Below are 19,925 nucleotides of genomic sequence, written 5' to 3'. Positions count from 1 at the left end.
GAGTTGAATTGGTTGTTTACTTCAGAATCTCGGTGTCACGGGTTCGATCTTACCACCCCCACTTTCTTCTATTAAATTTCTTAGCACAAGTCATCCACATTTTAAGTCCAATGGATTTTCGTGTGAGAGATGTGTTAAAAATATATAAAATCATTAATGTAGTCTCACTCATCAGCTTAAGTTTTTGGGATGAATTGATTCTTTATAAATGTATTGGTACAATATATATATATATATATATATATATATATATATATATATATGTAGGATCTTTTGACATTAGTGTCAAATTTCAAATTTGACACCTCATCTGATAGCCGTTAGATCAAAAAAGATCAACGACTCTGATTTATAAGCATCTGACACCATTGATTTTTTTTTATCTAACGGCTATCAGATGATGTGTAGAATTTAAAATTTAACACTAATGTCAACAGTGGCAGACCTATAAAATTTAATTTATGTCTTCACATTTAATGGTGGAGTTGCACCTGAATTTTTTTTCAAAGAAAATTGTGAATGCATATAAAAAACAACCAAGAAACATGAAATTGGAGCCAATTGACTTTAGGCTAGGTAACACCCGCTACTAATAGGATAACACATTAATAGGAGAAGGCATTTCTACTCGGTGAGGGTCGTCCCATTAAACATTTTTAAGGAAAAAACGGAGAAAAGAGAGAAAAAATTGCATTTTAAAAAGGTATGTCATATCTATTTCTAAGTTTCTACATCAGTTGCGTTTAAAGAAGACCAAAAAAGAACCCATTAAACGATTGAAAGAAAATAGTGTGGGCCTGCCAAAAAAAAAATATCAAAAATTACTGTATGCACTTGCAGACAAGTGCAAAAGTGTGGGTCCGCCCCTGGGTGTCAAAGGATCCTACCTCACACACACACACATATATATAGGGAAAAATAAATCTTATGTTATAGAAAAATTCTAATCTCATGTTATAGATACATTAAGTGTGGGACCCACCTATTTAAAAAAAAAAAAAGTGGCACACTTTTTTATGGTGTGTGTAGGAAAAGTTTGTTTTCTCATGCCACATAAGAAAAACAAACCTCATTTATACATAGGGTTCGCTTTTTCTGTAGTTACTGCAGATAAGTTATCTGCAGTAAGCCCAATCCGACATCATTTTGGGGCGAAAATCATGGTGTTTTTGTAATTTTAATTTATTTCAGGGTTATTATAGTCTTTATAATTATAATTATTTATTGTTTTAATTCCAAAACGACATCGTTTTGAAAGTAAATGCAAATAACTTATCTGCAGTAACTGCATAAATATTTTTCTGATATATATATATATATATACATATATATATATATATATATATATTGTTGTAAATAATATTGATTTAGTTTTTATTTAGTTTTTATTTAGTCATTTATTGTTGTATTGGGTCAAACCCTTTGTTGTATTGGGCCAAGCCCATTAGGTTAAAAGTAGGTCAAATATTCTCTATAAATAGAGAACCCTTTGTACAGATTATTTACAATTCTATAATATATTAGAATACCCTTTTTCAAGTTGGTATCAGAGCTCTCGATCTGAGGGCTTTGCTTCCGCACATATTATCTTCTTTTTTAACAAAACCCTAATTTCTTTGCCTCTTGCCGCCATTAGCCGCCACCGGAAAATTTTTTCGGGGACCTTTTGGACCAAGGGGACCATTGTTGACCTTATTTTTCCTCCGATCTATCATTCTACGCAGTGTTCCTCCGCCACAAACGACCGAAACACCTCCGACCGCCTCCAATCAGATCTGTCTTCACCGTTTGGACCACTTTCCGGCGATTTTTCAACCGCGACCACCCACAGACAGGTGCGCGCTCACCGGACGACCACACCAGAAAAATCTCAGCCGGCGAAGCCCATCCACGCGCTCTCACGCGCCGCCCCTTTCCCGGCGAGTGAATCCCACGCGCAGCTCCTTTCTCCGGCGCGTGGAGGCGCGTGCGGCCGTGTTTTTTTGGACCGGACCACCACCATTCTTCTCGTCTTCTTGTCTTCTGTCTGGATCTGTAATTATTTTTCTGATCAGAGGTCATTTGATATTCTGTTTGGTTGATTTTATCGCTGGTTGTTAACTTTTTTTGTTAAAGAATGGCCGAGCATGATAGTTCTTCGATCTTATCTGGTAAGAGCACACGTTCTATATCTCTTCTTGCACTGATTTTAAAACCTCGTGGATTTTGGATTCTGGTGCAACTGATCATATGGCTTGTCGTACTGAGTTGTTTTGTTCTTATCATCCTACTGTTGGTAGTCATACTATATCCGTAGCTGATGGATCCCATAAATCAGTTATTGGTTCTGGTAACATTCAAATTCAACCTTCCTTGTTTCTTAAAAATGTTCTTTATGTTCCTCAGCTTTCTACTAATCTTATCTCCACTCAAAAACTTACAACTGATTTGAATTGTTCTATCACATTTTTTCCTTCTCATTGTTTTATTCAGGATCTTACCACGAAGAAGACAATTGGAGTTGCTAATGAACAGGATGGGTTGTATCATCTCCTTCCAGACCATGCTAGCAAAAATCAGTTATTAATGACACGTCATCCTTCTACTGCAGAGTCTATGATTTGGCTCCATCACAAGCGTCTCGGGCATCCACCATTTAGTCTTTTGAAGTCTATGTTCCCCTCTCTGTTTCTCAATAAGTCGGTTGAGACCTTTCATTGTGATGTTTGTGAATTTGCAAAACACCATCGAGTGTCATTTCCTTCTAGCACTATTAAAAGCAGGGAACCTTTTTCTCTTATCCATTCTGATGTTTGGGGCCCTTCTAAAGTGCACAGTGTTTCAGGTGCTAGGTGGTTTGTTTCTTTTATTGACGATTGTACTCGGATAACATGGATATACTTGATGAAAGACAAGTCTGAAGTACCAGAGATATTTATTCGGTTTCATCACATGGTTGAGACTCAGTTTGGTAAGGGTATTAAAAGACTCAGATCTGATAATGGTACTGAGTACGTCAATCAACGCCTGTCACAATTCATTTCAGACAGAGGTATGATTCATGAGCTCACATGTGTTGATACCCCTCAACAAAACGGGGTTGCTGAAAGGAAAAATCGTCACCTTCTTGAAGTTGCTAGAGCATTACTTTTTCAGACATCTGTTCCTAGTTCTTATTGGGGAGAAGCAGTATTAGCTGCAACTTTTTTGATCAACCGTTTACCTTCACGGGTCCTTAACAATATCCGTCCTATTCATTCCATGACTTCCTTCTTTTCTTCTGTTCCCATATTGCAGAGCCTTCCACCAAGAGTGTTTGGATGTGTTGCCTTTGTCCATGTTCATAAACAACATCGGAGTAAGTTGGATCCTAGGGCTCTAAAGTGTGTCTTCCTTGGTTATAACCCTTATAAAAAAGGGTACAAGTGTTATCATCCACCAAGTCGGAAATTTTTTGTTTCTATGGATGTCACCTTTCAAGAATCTGAATCTTATTTCCTGGGTCCTCATCGTCAGGGGGAGAATAGTTCTTCAGAAGACTCGTCCCCTTCCTTCTTTGAGTCTGGATCAATCTTCTCTCTTCCTAGTGTGTCTGCTCCTGGTGTGTCAGAACCTTCAAATACACCTGAGATACAACCCATACCGTCTCACCAGCAACCTCAATCGTCTGAACCACTGGTAAGTCCTGAATCTCCTATTTCTTCTGAGTCTCCTGAATCTCCTGTTTCTGATTCTAATATTATTTCCTCTCATGATTTGTCTATTTCTTCTGATATCTCTAATGACTTACCCATTGCTTCTACTTCTGATGACTTACCTATTGCTCTTAGAAAAGGAAAAAGATCTTGTCACAAGAAAACTTGTTCCTCATGTCCCTCTTGTACTCAATACCCTATCTCCCACTTTGTTTCCTCTGCTAATCTTTCTGTGCAGCACAAAAGCTTTGTTTCAGCACTAGATTCTATTGCAATCCCAAAATCAGTACATGAAGCCTTGAAAGATAGGAATTGGGCTCAAGCCATGCAAGAGGAGATGAATGCTTTGGAGAAAAATAAAACGTGGGAGGTTATTGATAGACCCAACGGAAAGAAAGCAGTAGGGTGCAGATGGGTTTATGCCCTGAAATATAATTCTGATGGCACTCTTGAGAGATATAAGGCTCGATTAGTGGCCAAAGGTTACACTCAAACCTATGGCATTGATTATGAAGAAACCTTTGCTCCAGTTGCAAAGATGAATACAGTGAGAATCTTGTTATCCCTTGCTGCCCATTACAATTGGGATATAAATCAATTTGATGTGAAAAATGCTTTCCTTAATGGTGAGTTAGAAGAAGAAGTCTACATGGAAATCCCGCCTGGTTTTGATTCTGTGAAGGGGGAAAATAAAGTTTGTAGATTAAAAAAGGCCTTGTATGGATTGAGCAGTCACCTCGTGCTTGGTTTGGAAGATTTACTAAGGTTATGATGACCTTAGGATACAGACAGAGCCAAGGAGATCACACTCTTTTCTTCAAGCACTCCCAAAATGGGAAGCTTACTGTGCTCCTTGTATGTGTTGATGATATTATTATCACAGGTGATGATTTTGTGGAGAGACAGATTCTGCAAACACGGCTTGCCTCTGAGTTTGAAATCAAAGACCTTGGGAAACTGAGATATTTCCTAGGGATAGAAGTAGTTCATTCAAGCAAAGGAATTTTTATCAGCCAGAGGAAATATGTTCTTGATCTTCTCAAAGAAGCAGGAAAGCTCGGGTGTAAACCCTCTAATACTCCTATTGAGCAGAATCACAAGATGGGCTATGAAGAAGAGAGTCCTCTAGTTGATAAAGGAAAATATCAACGGCTAGTTGGGAAATTGATATATCTGGCCCATACTAGACCAAACCTAGCTTATGCTGTTAGTGTTGTCAGTCAGCTTATGCACGATCCAAAAGAAAAACACATGCAGGCAGTAGAGAGAATTCTTCAGTATCTTAAAGGTACTCCTGGTAAAGGATTGTTATTCCGACGTGATGGCAATCTATCTTTAGAAGTCTACACAGATGCTGATTATGCTGGATCCGTGACTGACCGTCATTCTACCACTGGTTATTGCATGTTTCTTTGCGGTAACTTGGTGACATGGAGAAGTAAGAAACAAGATGTGGTTGTCAGATCAAGTGCAGAAGCTGAATTTCGAGCTATGGCTCAAGGCATTTGTGAGTTACTGTGGTTGAAAATTGTTCTTGATGATCTCAAAATAAAATGTGAGGGACCTATGAAGCTGCTATGTGATAATAAGTCCGCTATTTGTATAGCTCATAATCCAGTTCAACATGATCGGACTAAACATATTGAGGTTGACCGCCATTTCATCAAAGAGAAACTTGATAGCGGGTTGATTACCACTCCATACATTCCCACTGGGCGTCAATTGGCTGATCTATTAACAAAGGGGCTTCCTTCAGACAGATTTCAAGAACTTACTAGCAAGCTGGGAATGATAAATATCTATTCCTCAGCTTGAGGGGGAGTGTTGTAAATAATATTGATTTAGTTATTATTTAGTTTTTATTTAGTCATTTATTGTTGTATTGGGTCAAACCCTTTGTTGTATTGGGCCAAGCCCATTAGGTTAAAAGTAGGTCAAATATTCTCTATAAATAGAGAACCCTTTGTACAGATTATTTACAATTCTATAATATATTAGAATACCCTTTTTCAAGTTATGTATATATATATATATATATATATATATATGGCTTATCGTTTCTCAAGTTGTTTGAGATAATTTTATCTCCTGCTACTAAATCATAACTGTACAAAGATGGACTAATATATCTCAAGTAACTTGAGAAATATAAGGAAATAAATAGGAGAGAGAGAATGGGAACCGTAACCATTCAAAGGTGAATCAATTAATATAAGAAAATAAATAAATAAAATGACATAGTTTTGGGCTAACCAGAGATAAATATATCTCAAGTAACTTGAAAAATATTTTTCTCATATATATATATATATATATATATATATATATATATATATATAGGGGACTAATGTTTCTATGTTGTAGGAGATAATTTTATCTCCTACACATACATAATAGTGCGTGGGCCCATGAAAAAAGGAGAGAGAGAGAAATAAAACATGAGCCCATTGAGTCCAAACCAACATCATTTTGGGGTTGAAAGATAATTTTTTTTATAATTATAAAGTCTAATATAAACCTAAAATAAATTAGAATTATAAAAATATTTTTTATTTTGGGCTTATTGAAAATAATTTGTATCCGTTGACTGGAGAGACATTAAACTCTATATATATAGAAATTAGTGTTTCTCATATTGTAGGAGATAATTTTATCTCCTATGCATATATAAAAGTGTGGGGCTCATATTTTTTCTCTCTTTTATTCACATGCCCCACATGGAACCTACACACTTTTATGTGTATATAGAAAATAAAATTATCTCCTACGAATTAGCAACATTAATCCCATATAACTTTAAAACTAATTTGCCATAATTTGAATATTACATAGCTTCCCTGGCTACCCTTTGACTAATTATTCATTTATTTATTTATTTGAATAAAGTGAGAATTGAACACGTATCTTAATATAAACTATTCAAATTCTTCACGAAGAGAGCAATCCTAATGGCTTCTAATTATTCACTTTAAAACTCTATTAAATGTCAATAACTCAAGATTAGATCTTCCATTATTTTCGCCTAGATATTTGACGACACTGCCTATCTAATCAAAGAAACTCCTTACGTCCAGTAAGGAAAATTAACTCCACCACTTATTTTATGCAACCCCACCAAAAGTTAGTGGAGTGAGAAGTTTTCTTAATCCGGGAGTATGTAAGAATTTTTTTCATCAAATGATTCAAATCAATACTACTTTTGCTTGTATTGGATACCGTTTTGTCTTCTTATTTATTTTTTAACTGTGCTTAACAATTTATGTGGGTGACTTTTTGAGATATCATTTTGAAATTTGACCTGAGAAGAAAGGAAGAGGAAGCATATCTTCTTCTCACTGCATCCGATCATTATTGTCGAACATCTTCTTAAGATGCCAATGCCAATGTGAGGAAAATTGAAGTAGTAGCTGAAAAATATCTTGTGCTTTTTTATTTAATTTCACTTAAAGTTTGTGACTTTATGGTCATTGAAGCTCTGATACCAGGTAAATAATCTTGGGATATATCACTTCAAAAGCTAGCTCAAAGGGGGTGAGAGGAAGTGTCCAAGATCTTATAAATTTCACATTAGTTGCTCATATAACCAATGTAGACTATATATCTCAACAACTACCTTGTAAGTCTAGGGGTGTAAATGGGCTGGGCTGGGCTGGGCTTTGGCCATCCTGGCTCAAGCCTACGTCAAAAAAAACTCAGCCTATCTGGCCTATTAAAGGCTTTATTTGTAGGCCAAGCCTGGCCCATTATCAAAAATAAGAAAGCCTTACATGGCCTACAGGCCTTGTAGGCCTCCCACTATATATACTAAGCAAAAAAAAAAAATTGTATAGAGCAAAGAAAGTTCCATTGATGAATGCACTAGTACTTCTCATAAGAAAAAAATGACAAACAAGAAAGAGTCAACATAATACCTCAGTTCTAGAATGTATATCATAGAGGAATAGAGTCAAAGAAATGGGAAAAATAAGAAAAATACAATTACTGGATGCTGAAATAAAGTCTACAAGAGAATGTCATTCATCTAAAAATCTTTAAACCACCATCAAGACAAGGGAAAGAAGAGTATTATTGAAAGATCTTCATCAGTAACATCATAATCCAGCAAGGTACCCATTGCTCCATGGTATTAAGCTGCAACAACATGTAAAATTTGGAGACATTATACAAGTTTTCCTTTCATAAAATAAAATAGCACAAAAAGTAAGAGATATTGGTATTTGGTACTTTGTGTCTTTGTCACATAAAATATATATTTTATTATTATTTTATTTTAATAAATTAAATAGGCCAGCCTACAAGGCTGTAGGCCGGGCTTGACAAAATTGGTCTATGGCCTATTTATTAAAAAAGCTTTTTTATAAGCCTAAGCCTACTCTACTTTTCTGAAAGGCCGGACCTGAGCTGGGCTTAATGTAGGCCGGGCCGTAGGTTGGGCTGGGCCAGCCTGGCCCATTTACACCCCCTACTTGTAACTAGTCGAGGGTATTAAATTAGTAGAATCTACAATGCCCTAGTCCTATGGTTGTGTAGTTCGTTTGTGCTGTTTAAAGAGTTCTTGATGATATTATTTCCATGCTCTAAACACTTTTAATGAATCTTATTAAAACCGGACCGGTCGTTGACCCGGTCGAGGTACCGGGTCACTGGGTCAATGGTTCAACCGGTGAGTTACGGATTGAACCGCATGACCCGATGAGTATATGTAAATTTATAATTTATATTAAAAAAATTATGAATATATTTAAATACTAATAAAAAATAATACCAGTTAAAAATATTTTAACTTTATTAATAATAAATATCAATGTTTCGTATTAAAAAATATCACGCTTCAAAATTCAAATGCAATCTGACAAGTATCACTTAACAAACTATTCATCCAAGACAAGATAATAAATGCATCTCTGTGTACTTCACTTTCCAAGACAATAATAAATGCATACAAACACATTTCACATCTCACACGCTTCCTTCTTTTCACGTTATGTTTGTTTTATCTTCTCCTCTTTTTCTTCACCATAGTTAAACTCCTTCTCTTTCACCATCGTTAAACTCCTTCTTCACCATTGTTAAACTCCCTCACCTTCCTGGTCGCTGCAATGCTCGCCTTCGCATAGAGCAGGAGATCTAGCTAGACATCTGTACTGCAATGTGGCCTTTCATGGTGGACTCCATTGCCGGCCAACACCATCCTCGGTGGCCGAAGTTCCATTTTCTCTGACATTTTCCCTTCCCTTCTGTTGTCTATTTTTGACCCGGCGAGTCACCGATTTTCGTAAAACCGGCCGGTTTTCACCGGTTCATACCGGGTCACACCGGTTCGTTTACATATCCGATCCATTAGTCTACCCGGACCGGTCACGTGACCGGTTTCCGGTTCTTATAACACTGCTTTTAATACTTACTAGTACAAAGGTTTTCTTTTGCGTGCTTGAAGTTCTACTATGTTGCAAGGGTTTAAATTTAAATTCAGTTACGTTATCTCCCCTGTTTCCAGTCCCAGAGATTAAGTAATTACAAATGTCTGATAGTTTTTTACTTTTTAGGTGGAAATATACATATTTTTCAAGATTTTAGAGTATGTAAATGAATGAAGGGTGCAAAATTGGAGTTCCAATATTTTTTTAGTGAACTTGGAAGCACATCGACTCCTTAATATACCCCAAAAAAGGTATAGAACAAATGGCCTTTAAAATAGATTCCTTCCTGCCACGATTATATGTATAATTGATTGTCAATCTCGTATGAAAAAATTAAATTAATCTGAGGCGAAAAATCAATTAGTCAAATTAGTCCCTAAAACATATACTATTCGTATATTAATAACTAAATTAACTGAGGATAATACTGCCTCAGAGTCGCATATTATAATTTGAATTCGGACTTAACTAGCTAAACCTTGGCACATTCACTTGCAACATACTTATAGAAAAGTCATAGAAAAGCCAACACTTGTGCAAATTGAATGGCCAATTATTTGCCAACACAAACTGTCCAGGAGGATGATCTTCTCTCCAGATCTTAGTTTTTATTTCTTGATGATCTTACATCTATACCTAGATCTCATATAGTTTAACTTTGTTTTAAGATTTTTTTTTTGGTTCTGTATGAACTGGCTTGAAGCCAGTTATATAAAAAAAAAAATCACTCTTGGATTAAAAAAAGACTGTTTCCTGGATTCAAACTCATGACCTTTCAGTCATGAAAAAATAATTTTACCACTGTTTCGGTTCGCTCCCTTCTTGAAACCAATTATATAACCAAAAAAAAAAAACTAAATGATGAAATATATGCTCGAGGTGGTTGAATGTTTAATTTTTAGTCAAATTAATTGATGCTCCATGTCAAGGACATGAAGAATTAAATTAACTGACAACATATGCATTTAGGAAGTAATTTGACGGGCAAAAGTCACATTTAGACAACTGTGGCATAGTTTCTCTTCTGGATAGGCCCAAGAACACGTCAGCTCTACCAACCGTCAGCTCTCCAACCCCCAAAGCGACGACACTCCCTAGGGGAAACACGAAAATGTTCTATCTTGGGACTCCAACCCCAAAGATGATCGCCCCAGTTGTCACAAGAGGAAACTATCTTTTGTTACACACTGACACTGCTGGGGGGCGCCACTGCTATCATAGCAGCGCCTGCCACGCCCAGCACCGTCTATCGTCTGCCACTCCTGGCATATCCCAAGGAAAGTTGACCCTCTCCTCACCAACCCTCAGAAGGTTCATAGCACCTTCCCCTATAAATAGCCCCCTTGACACACAAAGAAAGAACATCATGTACACACACCGAATCTTCCATTGTTATTAGCTTGCTTAATACTTGGAACGATATTTTTAGCCTGGTCTTTACCTTCGCTAGAGGTATCACCTATACAGTGACTCCATCTCTAAAGAAAACATAGTGAGCTTATAGATCCCAGAGTTTCTATCATTCACGATCTAATTTGGAGAAAAGCATATCCCTATATTATATTCTGAATGAAATAAATTATGTCTAAGGTTCCTAAATGTGCATTTCGTATTTCGTCGGTCAACAGGGGAAAAACATATCTCTTGTACACCTCTCGAAAATCTCGCATGTCCCTTTTTTAACAAAAAAAAAAAAATCACATTTATTGTTTCTGCCGCGTGAGAGAACAAATCAACTGAAACTTGTCTTTCCCTCTAATATAACCAAAAATGTATCTTTCACGAACTAGTTTGACTAATTACTTTTAAAAACCAAGTACTTCTCCACCATTCAGTTTTTTAAGTCTTTCTTTCGGGCACTTTGTATTTTGTTAATGGTTTGTTTAATTTTATAAAAAAAAAAGGGATAATACAATAAAAATAATAAGGGACAATACAATGAAAAAATTGCAGTTTAGTTTATTTATAAAATAGTATAAACATTAAAAAAAACATTTAAAAAGAGAATGTAAAATTTCAAAATTTCATTACTTGTTATCTGGAACTGGAAGCACGACACATCAATTTTCCTCAAAAATACATGTCTGACACTGATAGATTTTCATGCGCGATCAATTTTTTGGGACAGTTGACCATTCTGACACAGTCAAATGACATTTTCGTAAAAAATTTAATTTAAAAGTTTAAATATATAAATAAATTATAGTTTTAAAAAATAAAAAATATTTAATAAAGCCTTTAAAAAATCCTTCACCATACCCATTGCGTTCCCGACACTGCTCTCTTTCTTCCTCCTTCGCTTTGCCTTTTCAGCCGTCTGCCATCGTTGTTGTCTACCGTTGCTCTGTTGTCGGTTCCTACTGGTAACTAGTAAGTGTTATGATCTATTTTTCTCTCTCATCTGATCTAATCTCTCTCTCTCTCTCATCCCTTTTTTACTTCTATTTGAAGTGGGTAACGAGGGCTATGTTGGGGAATTCATAAATAAGGCCTTGAACAATGTGGGGTTTTGTGAATATTATTATTTATAAGTTGAAATTTTTTCTTTTGGAATTCATATATTTGTACCTACGAAGGAATTGATATCCTTGCCTTAGGGCATGCTTGGATCAGCTAAAAATAGGTAGGTAGAAAATAGGTAGTGAAAAGTTTTGGGGAAAAATAAAGATTTTTTTTTGCTTGTATCAATTAAATTGTGGGGTGTTGAAAAATGGAGTGCAACACATTTTCACTCTAACCTCAAAATCTTAGTTTCTCATTAATATTAAAAAATGGATCTGAAAGTAAATTTTCAATTGTTCAACCATTTCCACCGCCTAACAAGCAACAACCAAGCGAAAATTAAAATCTTCCATTCCACTCAATTTTCATTTCTTATTTTCCGTCTTGCCTATTGAGCATACTATTATATTTTGTGGTCTTACTAGTTGTAGGTATTACTTTTTCCGTGAAGATTTCATTTATCTTAATTTGTGTTAGTTCGCAAATTGCCTACATATTGCTTATAATTTTGGTGTATGTGAGGTTTTATAAGGCTGCTATGATAGTTCATTGTGGTTGATAGTGTTTTTATTGTTCTGGGCTTGAGATGATCAACCTAGAGTTAATGTTGACAACTTGATGAGCCAAAGAGAGTCCACGATTCTTCACGATGGATGAGATGAAAATAATTGAACTTGTGAGTAGTCTACACTCTACACTCTATAGATATTCTATTACTTTTGCTTTATATTTTTTTTTATACATTGATGGGGATTGAACACATAACCTAATACAATCTATCCAAATCTCTCACTACTAGACCAATTCTAGTGTCTTATTTTTGCTTTATATTTATGTTATGAAATTTGAATATTTGATTGGATTATATGACTTATTATGGGCTATAATATGTATTAAATGTAAAATATATTATATATATTAAAAATATTATTTAATATCAAAACGTGTTATAATGTATTTAAATCTAATATTTTTTAGAATTAATGTGTCGGAGAATCATGTCATGTCTTGTGTCGGTGTCGATACAACATAGCCTGTTAAATCATATTACACATTTGTTTCGAAAAGAGAAAAAATAATATAGCCTTTAATTTTGTTTAAATTCTGTTTTTAAAAATAATTTTTATTTTTATTTTTTTTTTAAAAATCTATTTGATAATATATTTATTATAAAAATAATTTTAAAAATTATATCTACTTTTTAATTTTTAAAATCAAATTTAAAGAACATGTTTTAATTATTTCTGTTTTATATTTTAACTTTTTGCTTTCAAAAAAGGAAACTCTTATTTCATTAGCACTCTATAAAATAATTTCAAGAACAAAGCAGAACACAATCAGATGGCCTCTTTTTCTCGTCATTTTTTTTAATAAATCACAAGTATCCTTCACGAAAAATAATTTTTGGAGTGAGTCTAAAATTAAGACTTTAAACCACTCTCAAATATAGTTTTGAGAAAGATCGAACATATGTTCTCAATCACTCTCAAATATAATTTTGAGAAAGATCGAACATATATTCTCACCTTTCACCTGCTCAGCTCTAATCCGCTAACTGGTGTCATTTTCTTTTCTCTGTATGAATGCGATGCAACACAGAATGTATTGCAATAGATTTTTCATTTTATTAAATGACAGTTATCACAAAATTTGTAATCCTTTGCATTGATTATTAAAATTAAACACCCAAAATTTAACCACTTGTATTGCACTCTTTTATTTTATTCGTGTTCCTTTATATGCGTCAATCATGGGAATGAATTCTATATCTCTTTTTAATATGATCATATTATTTGGAAAATTTCAATAATTCATAAATAAATTGACCAGCGATTCAAATAATTATTTTTCTCTTTTCTATTCTATAAGGTTTGTTATTAAAATTGTGCAGTTAATGGTGGAGATTTTTCATATGACAATTAAGTTATCTTTCCAATATCTATTTTAAAAATTATATTTATAAATATGCATTTTATATTTAATATAATATAATTATATTTTTAATATAGATAAATTATAATCAAAATATTGTAAATATTTTATAATCTAAAAATTGTTCATAAGTAAAACAAGACATCTAAAAATACTTTTAATCTTGTAAAATATAACACAAACTTGGGCTTAATATCCAGTAACTATATAAGAATCTAGATTCACCTGAATTACGAGAATCTCAACTCCCGTACGTCAAAATCTTATATCTCCAAGTTCATGTCCCACATCTCTCTAGTAACATATTCCCACATCTTGCTATAAGATATTTCACACAATTTAAATAGAACTATCCCAAATTAACACTATACAAAGAACAGCACACATTGTCCATATACACAACTTTTACTCCAATATTTACATCTTTCTCGAATGTCAGAAAGATTTTACGAGTAAATCATTCCCCCACGTACGCCTTTAATTTGTAGCCACAGCTATCTAAAAAATAGTACCATGGGAAGGAGACCCAAATATCCAACTAAGATCTCAACTCAATTCAATTTTAAAAAAGGAAAAAGGAACCCACAGAGACAAAATTGATCAAAATTATGCAAACAACATTAGTTATGTCAAAATTACTTTTCAAATAAAGATACGAGTAAATATTTTTTTTGGTCTTCATCAAATTTTACGATACTCGCTTTAGTCCCTAACAAATAAAAAAATTATTTGTGATTCTTAAGAAATTCAAAATGGACGCATTTAGTTGAAATTGTGGTTCTCCATAAATTCAAAAAAGACCCATATTAATCCCTCAAAAAGACTAAAATAAGTCCACTTTAAATTTCTTAAAGACCACGAATAACCTTTTTATTTACTATGGACTAAAGCGGACATCGTAAAATTTACTGAAGACCGAAAAGGGTATTTACTATTCACATAAAAATAACCTTCAAGCTAAACCTATTTTTAATCAAAATCAATTTCACATATCAAAATATGCAAGATCAAATTTGCAATTCCTGACGTTAAATACATCTCTCTCTCTCTCTCTCACTCATGTTATTTGTCATAAAATAACGAGATTCAAGAACATTGATAGATGACACAGATCACTTCTGTATTAGCTATACAATTTTTACATTTAATAATATACGCTAAGTGACCTACATAGCATATAGGTGTAGGTTCCAAAAATTAACATCTCGTGAATATAACGTACTATACATCATCACTCTAGCAGAATTAATACATAGGTCCTCCTATGTCGCTGCCGCCACTTAAACCCTCCACAATGGCAAATCGTTTATCTTCAAACGGTTTCCAATGCCGTTTCCTCTGATTGATGAACCAATTATTGATCTGCTTTTGATCAAGTCCAGTCATTTCTGATAGTTTGAATTTCTCCTCTTCCTGACAATAGATTATAGTTTCAAGGCTTTTGTTGTTTAAATTTGTCATTGTTTACTCAAACTCAAAATGGAAGTGGCTCTTATATGAAAAAGTGATCATATAGTCATATTATTTGATCATAACCACTCATTTAAAGATTATACACTTTTCTCTCTCTTATCTCATCATCAATAAGTAATTGTGATCAAATAATATGACCACATGACCACTTTTTTCACATGAGAAGATCCACTCACTCAAAATAGAACCATTCTTGGTTAATAAATTGGCTTGAGCTAAACAAAACGAAATGGTTCAGATGAGCAAAGTATAAAGTACTGCACAAGCCTCTATCATATGCTTCTTTCCCCAAAACACATCATTTCATCCTCATTTTCTGCAACTATATACTCTAGTCATTGATTATCTTAAACCTAAATAATAGGAAAATCACTATCACTATGATATACAAATCTAAGGTGACCAAAATCATCAATTTTTAATTTTTCAGGACTCTAGCAGCATGGTTTTGGCATATTTAAATCAGACCACATACAAATGCTATATTAATGCAAGGGGTTTTGGTTTGTCCTGCAACAGGAAAAAGGGAAAGTTCCTTGCAGATACAACATTTTGCATGGCCTGCAATTTATGAAGCAAAAAAAAAAAAATAGACACGGAAAACGAGTCTCTATATTAACGTAATTTTTATAAAACCTTTAATGTAATCATTTACCAACAATCATTAGTTCGAGTGGTAAGGAGCTTAATCCCTTTAACCAAAGATCTCGATTTTGAGTCCATATGAATTGAGAAAATGATGTTGGGAGAATCGTCCCTATGGATCCTACAGTGCTCGAATCGGATTGATCCGGTAATCGATGAACCAATGCATATATCCAAAATAAAAAAATGCTATATTAACGTAAGTTATGATATAAATTTCAATTACCGTAGGGTAAGGCCACCTATAGTGGGTGTTCCACCAGTCCATAAGTGCCATCCTTGCATCCTTTGGGAGCTTACCCTTTTTCCTTTTCTTTAGAAACTCCTTTCTCAAGCTGCTAAGATAACCACTATACTTACGAAGGAGCATTTCTTTAAGCTCTTGATCACATGGACGCGTGCCAGAAGATTCATAACCTTCAACTGCTTCCACCTTCTCACAATTTAATTCATCCTCTGAAGTCCCAGCTGCCTCATCTGACAAGAATGCAAAACAACAAGGGAATCAAAAATGCTTCCAACAAAAAAAATACTACAAGGGCTCTCAACATTCCAAGACACAAACGATTTAAATTTTGAACAGATAATGAATGCTTGAACAAAACTGCATGTCAATTAGAATTACTTTCTCACTTTTTCTTGAATGTGAGCACAGAACAAAAGGATAAAATGAAAAAACAAGGGACTAACTCGCGATTAATTTCAGCATTTGTCAAAAGCAATATATGCGTAGATTATTTAGTTTTCTGGGGGCTAATTAATTAATTGGGTGGAAAGTTATAGTATGTTCATAATGGTAAATTTTGCATTGCCACAAATAGGAGGGGCAGTGGGAGAGGGGAAGAACATTGTTGGTGAAAAGCCAAAGCTTGCACTGTCTAAAATTTAGCTACAATCATTGAGTGGTAGTAGAGGAAATTATACACCAATTATTATAAGCCAAAGTTAGGAAGCCTTGCATTTTTATTTTATTTTTTTCATTTCTTTATGTATTAGATTAAAATGGTCCCCCACTCCAATATTTTCTACTTGGGACTGACTCTTATCATTTATAGCAAAGATCCAACATGACTCTTTTTCACTTTCACGTACGAAAAGCAAAATGCTGATTGCCTCTTTCATAAATATATACTACTTCTCCATATAGAAACAAGATGTAATAAACATCACTTTATATTTTCAAGAAGGCACAAGTATGACAAAATATTGTCACCATCAACATGAAGCATAAACTCTTCCATTTCATTACTTTAAGTCATGACTCCGGCCAGAAACCAATAAATCAACTTCTATTCTACGGAAATTCAATATTAAAATTGAAAAGATAATGCAGCTTCGACATGGAAATGAAACTATATATAGAGAACTATTATATCACCTCAATATCTGTAATTAGCATGTTATTGTACTACTACATGACTTTAACCTAGGACGTAGCTTTGACCATTAAATGGTTTATATATCAAATATGTAGCTGAGATAAATGATAATTGATAACAACTGGGAAAGGGTGTATTTAGAGCAATTAGAAATTCCTGATCTAATGTTGAAAACTACTTACTAACAAAATTTAACTCTGATTTGCAGCATATTAGCTTATCCATATAGATATCTAGTTCAAATCTATACAATTGCATCATCATTACAGTTTACAAGTAACAAAATAACAATAAATTATACAATACTTCCTGATCTAATGCTTAAATATATATATGCACTCAATACTAGGGTCACTAACATAATCACATAAAGATGGCATTTTGAAACCACTGGGACATATATATGTTTTGAGACATTGAATTATCTATATATAGTGTTTACTGAATCCAAGGTGTCAACAAAAGCTAGCTAGAGACTGAAACTCAAACAATAGACAACTGCTAAGACACGTTAGATTCTACCAAAAAATTCTAAATTTTATTAATTAAAGAATACGAATATTTCATCATTTCCTAAACAAGTACCTCACTATTTTTTTTTTTTTTTATAATGTGCAGTTGCATGTGTGTGGAGACACACCACACATAACCAATAAAAGGCAAAAAGGAAAAAAAGGAAAAAAAAGATTTACGAAACAACAATCTCATAAATTATTTATTTTTGGAACGTTCAATCAAGCACAGTCAGATGGTCGTGACGTGGGCCTCGAAGTAAAGATTTAATTAAGCAATACAAAATCGTGTCCATCTTGTACGTACAGATCGAAGAGGACCATTCATATTCAACTAAAAACAAAATATTACTCACCAAAAAAAACAAAATATCAATACAATAATAATAATAAAGAAAGAGAGGAACAGGTCCATATCCAGTTTTTTACACATTCCAAAACCATTTTTTTTACACAATGAGTCAAGCTTTGCAGTTTACATAATAGGAATAAACAAGAATGCTGAATTGTAAAATCAAGTTTTTACCCGATGACACTCTTAGTGTTCCGCTACAAAGGTTGTTGAGTTGTGTTTCGATATTGCACAAAAACAAGGTTGCTTCGTTGAAGGGCTTGGACAACTCCTCTTTGTATCTATGAAGAACTTGGCAGTATGATTCCTAATTCATGTGTTACAGCAAAAACAATTCAAATCTTCATTCACAAACTATATACACACAAGTCTATCAATTCGATTAAATTTAAGCAAAGATATGACTACATAAGAAAGAAAGAAAAAATGGGTTTGAGAAAGAAAAAAAACTTATATATACCATGAACTCGTCAAGCTCAGGATCATCTCCTAAATCACGAAGAGCATCCGTGGGGTGGGTTTCACAGCCTATTTCTTCAAGAAAAGACGCCAGTTCTGGTGGTGCTCCAACCTTCGGATATATACAATACATGGTACTTCCATTAAGTATTCATATTTAAAGAAATGATTTATTTGCTTCTTTTCTTAGTACTCTATTAGAAACACATAAACTTCATGTATATGGATAGAGTAAAAAGAGATCAACTAGCTAGGAGTATAATAAGTAATATGAATTGATGGCACTGCGTTAAGTAGGGTATAACCTTGTGGCATTCTATGTAAGCAGATAGTAGATTTGGATAAAGTGGATGAGTGGCGATCTGGGTCTTGATAAGCCGATCCGACATATCTGACCCGGTTACATTCGGTTCGGGCTCTTTCAGCTGAAGGTAGTTATTAGCCACAGGAGTAGTAGCAGAAACGTTAACAACATCATCAGGAGAAGATAGAAGAGAGTTCAACTTGTAAATATCTTCCATCACTTGCTGGACTGGTCTGAAATTTTTTCTGAGTCAATGATCTATAAGGATCTAATTAAAAAACTTGAGGAACATCAACAAAAAAAGGATCTAATATACAGTGCAACGTATGAAGGCTTCTTTTGAGACTATTGACAGCATAATTTGTTTAAAAAACTTTGAAGAATCTAAAGGCAATATAAATATAAAAAATTGTTCTTACGAGAAAGGAGTTTTTGAAGCGTGTGTTTTGATACAGTGATTGTGCGTGTGTGTTTTGTATCTTGATACTAAAAGAGAGAGTGAGGAAATGAGGGAGATGGTTTGATGAGTAAAAGGAGGAAAAGGTAGGGTTATTACGGCACCTGCAAAAAGGCCAGACCTTATTTTTCTTTTCCAAGAAAACCTGGGGAAAAGGAACAAAGCAAAAGAGTGAGATAGAGTTGTGAGTATCTGTGCGTGTATATGAGACTAGGAATTAGGACACCTGTGATGTGGAGTGAGAAGGGAGAGGACCGATACAGTGTAAAGGATTTGATAAAGTTAAGGTGAGTGTTTCTGATTGTGATAAATGGATCCTCATGTCAAAATAAATTTTACATGACTTTTTATGTAAAACAAAATTGTCTATTTCACTCTTCGCTAATAAAAATTGAAACTCATCTACTTAACGCATGTGAATATGAACAGAGACATACATATAAAAATTTTATTCATTGACTCTGTCTCGGTCATTGTAACACTTGTGTTGACCAAGGCATGATGACTTGATGTGATTCTCTTCTTCCTCCAACTTATCATTCGCAGTTTGTTTAGAATTCCAAACTAATGTTAGCAACTAAATACGAAGAAATGATATATAGATAAGGAAATCTCTTATGAATTTCAGAATATTCATTAATTCTTTGTTCCAGCCATTGTAGCACGTGAGTTGTCCAGGACATAAGGGCATGATGAGTTGACGTCATCCTCGTCTTTCTCCAACTTATCATTGGTAGTTTGTTTAGGATTCCAAACTAATGTTAGCAACTAAACACGAAGGAATGATATATAGACAAGGAAATTTCTTATGAATTC

General features: G+C 34.1%; 1 protein-coding gene across 1 annotated transcript; it reads right to left on the bottom strand.

The window, feature by feature from the left end:
• Positions 1 to 14,773: 14,773 nt before the first annotated feature.
• On the bottom strand, positions 14,774 to 18,869 carry LOC133305277 (homeobox protein knotted-1-like 10). The gene is made up of 5 exons (XM_061505449.1): positions 18,654 to 18,869; positions 18,350 to 18,460; positions 18,064 to 18,196; positions 15,873 to 16,123; positions 14,774 to 14,941 (listed from the first exon to the last, which is right to left on the bottom strand). The coding sequence occupies exons 1-5, from the start codon at positions 18,867 to 18,869 to the stop codon at positions 14,774 to 14,776; spliced, it is 879 nt and encodes a 292-aa protein (XP_061361433.1).
• Positions 18,870 to 19,925: the final 1,056 nt, after the last annotated feature.

This window comes from Gastrolobium bilobum, unplaced genomic scaffold, assembly GCF_033153095.1.
Source record: "Gastrolobium bilobum isolate Gb01-03AN ecotype WA unplaced genomic scaffold, APGP_CSIRO_Gbil_v1 utg4294, whole genome shotgun sequence".
Taxonomy (NCBI): domain Eukaryota; kingdom Viridiplantae; phylum Streptophyta; class Magnoliopsida; order Fabales; family Fabaceae; genus Gastrolobium; species Gastrolobium bilobum.
Note: the sequence above shows the minus strand (reverse complement) of the source record. Positions and strands in the feature narration are given on the sequence as shown.

What these genes read in the sequence shown, in the direction of transcription:
- LOC133305277 (XM_061505449.1), bottom strand. Translation starts at nt 18,869, where the DNA reads ATGGAAGATATTTACAAGTTGAACTCTCTTCTATCTTCTCCTGATGAT. An exon ending in CTTACATAGAATGCCACAAG is followed by an intron (nt 18,461 to 18,653) that starts GTTATACCCTAC and finishes ATATATCCGAAG; the next exon opens with GTTGGAGCACCACCAGAACT. An exon ending in CTGAGCTTGACGAGTTCATG is followed by an intron (nt 18,197 to 18,349) that starts GTATATATAAGT and finishes CACATGAATTAG; the next exon opens with GAATCATACTGCCAAGTTCT.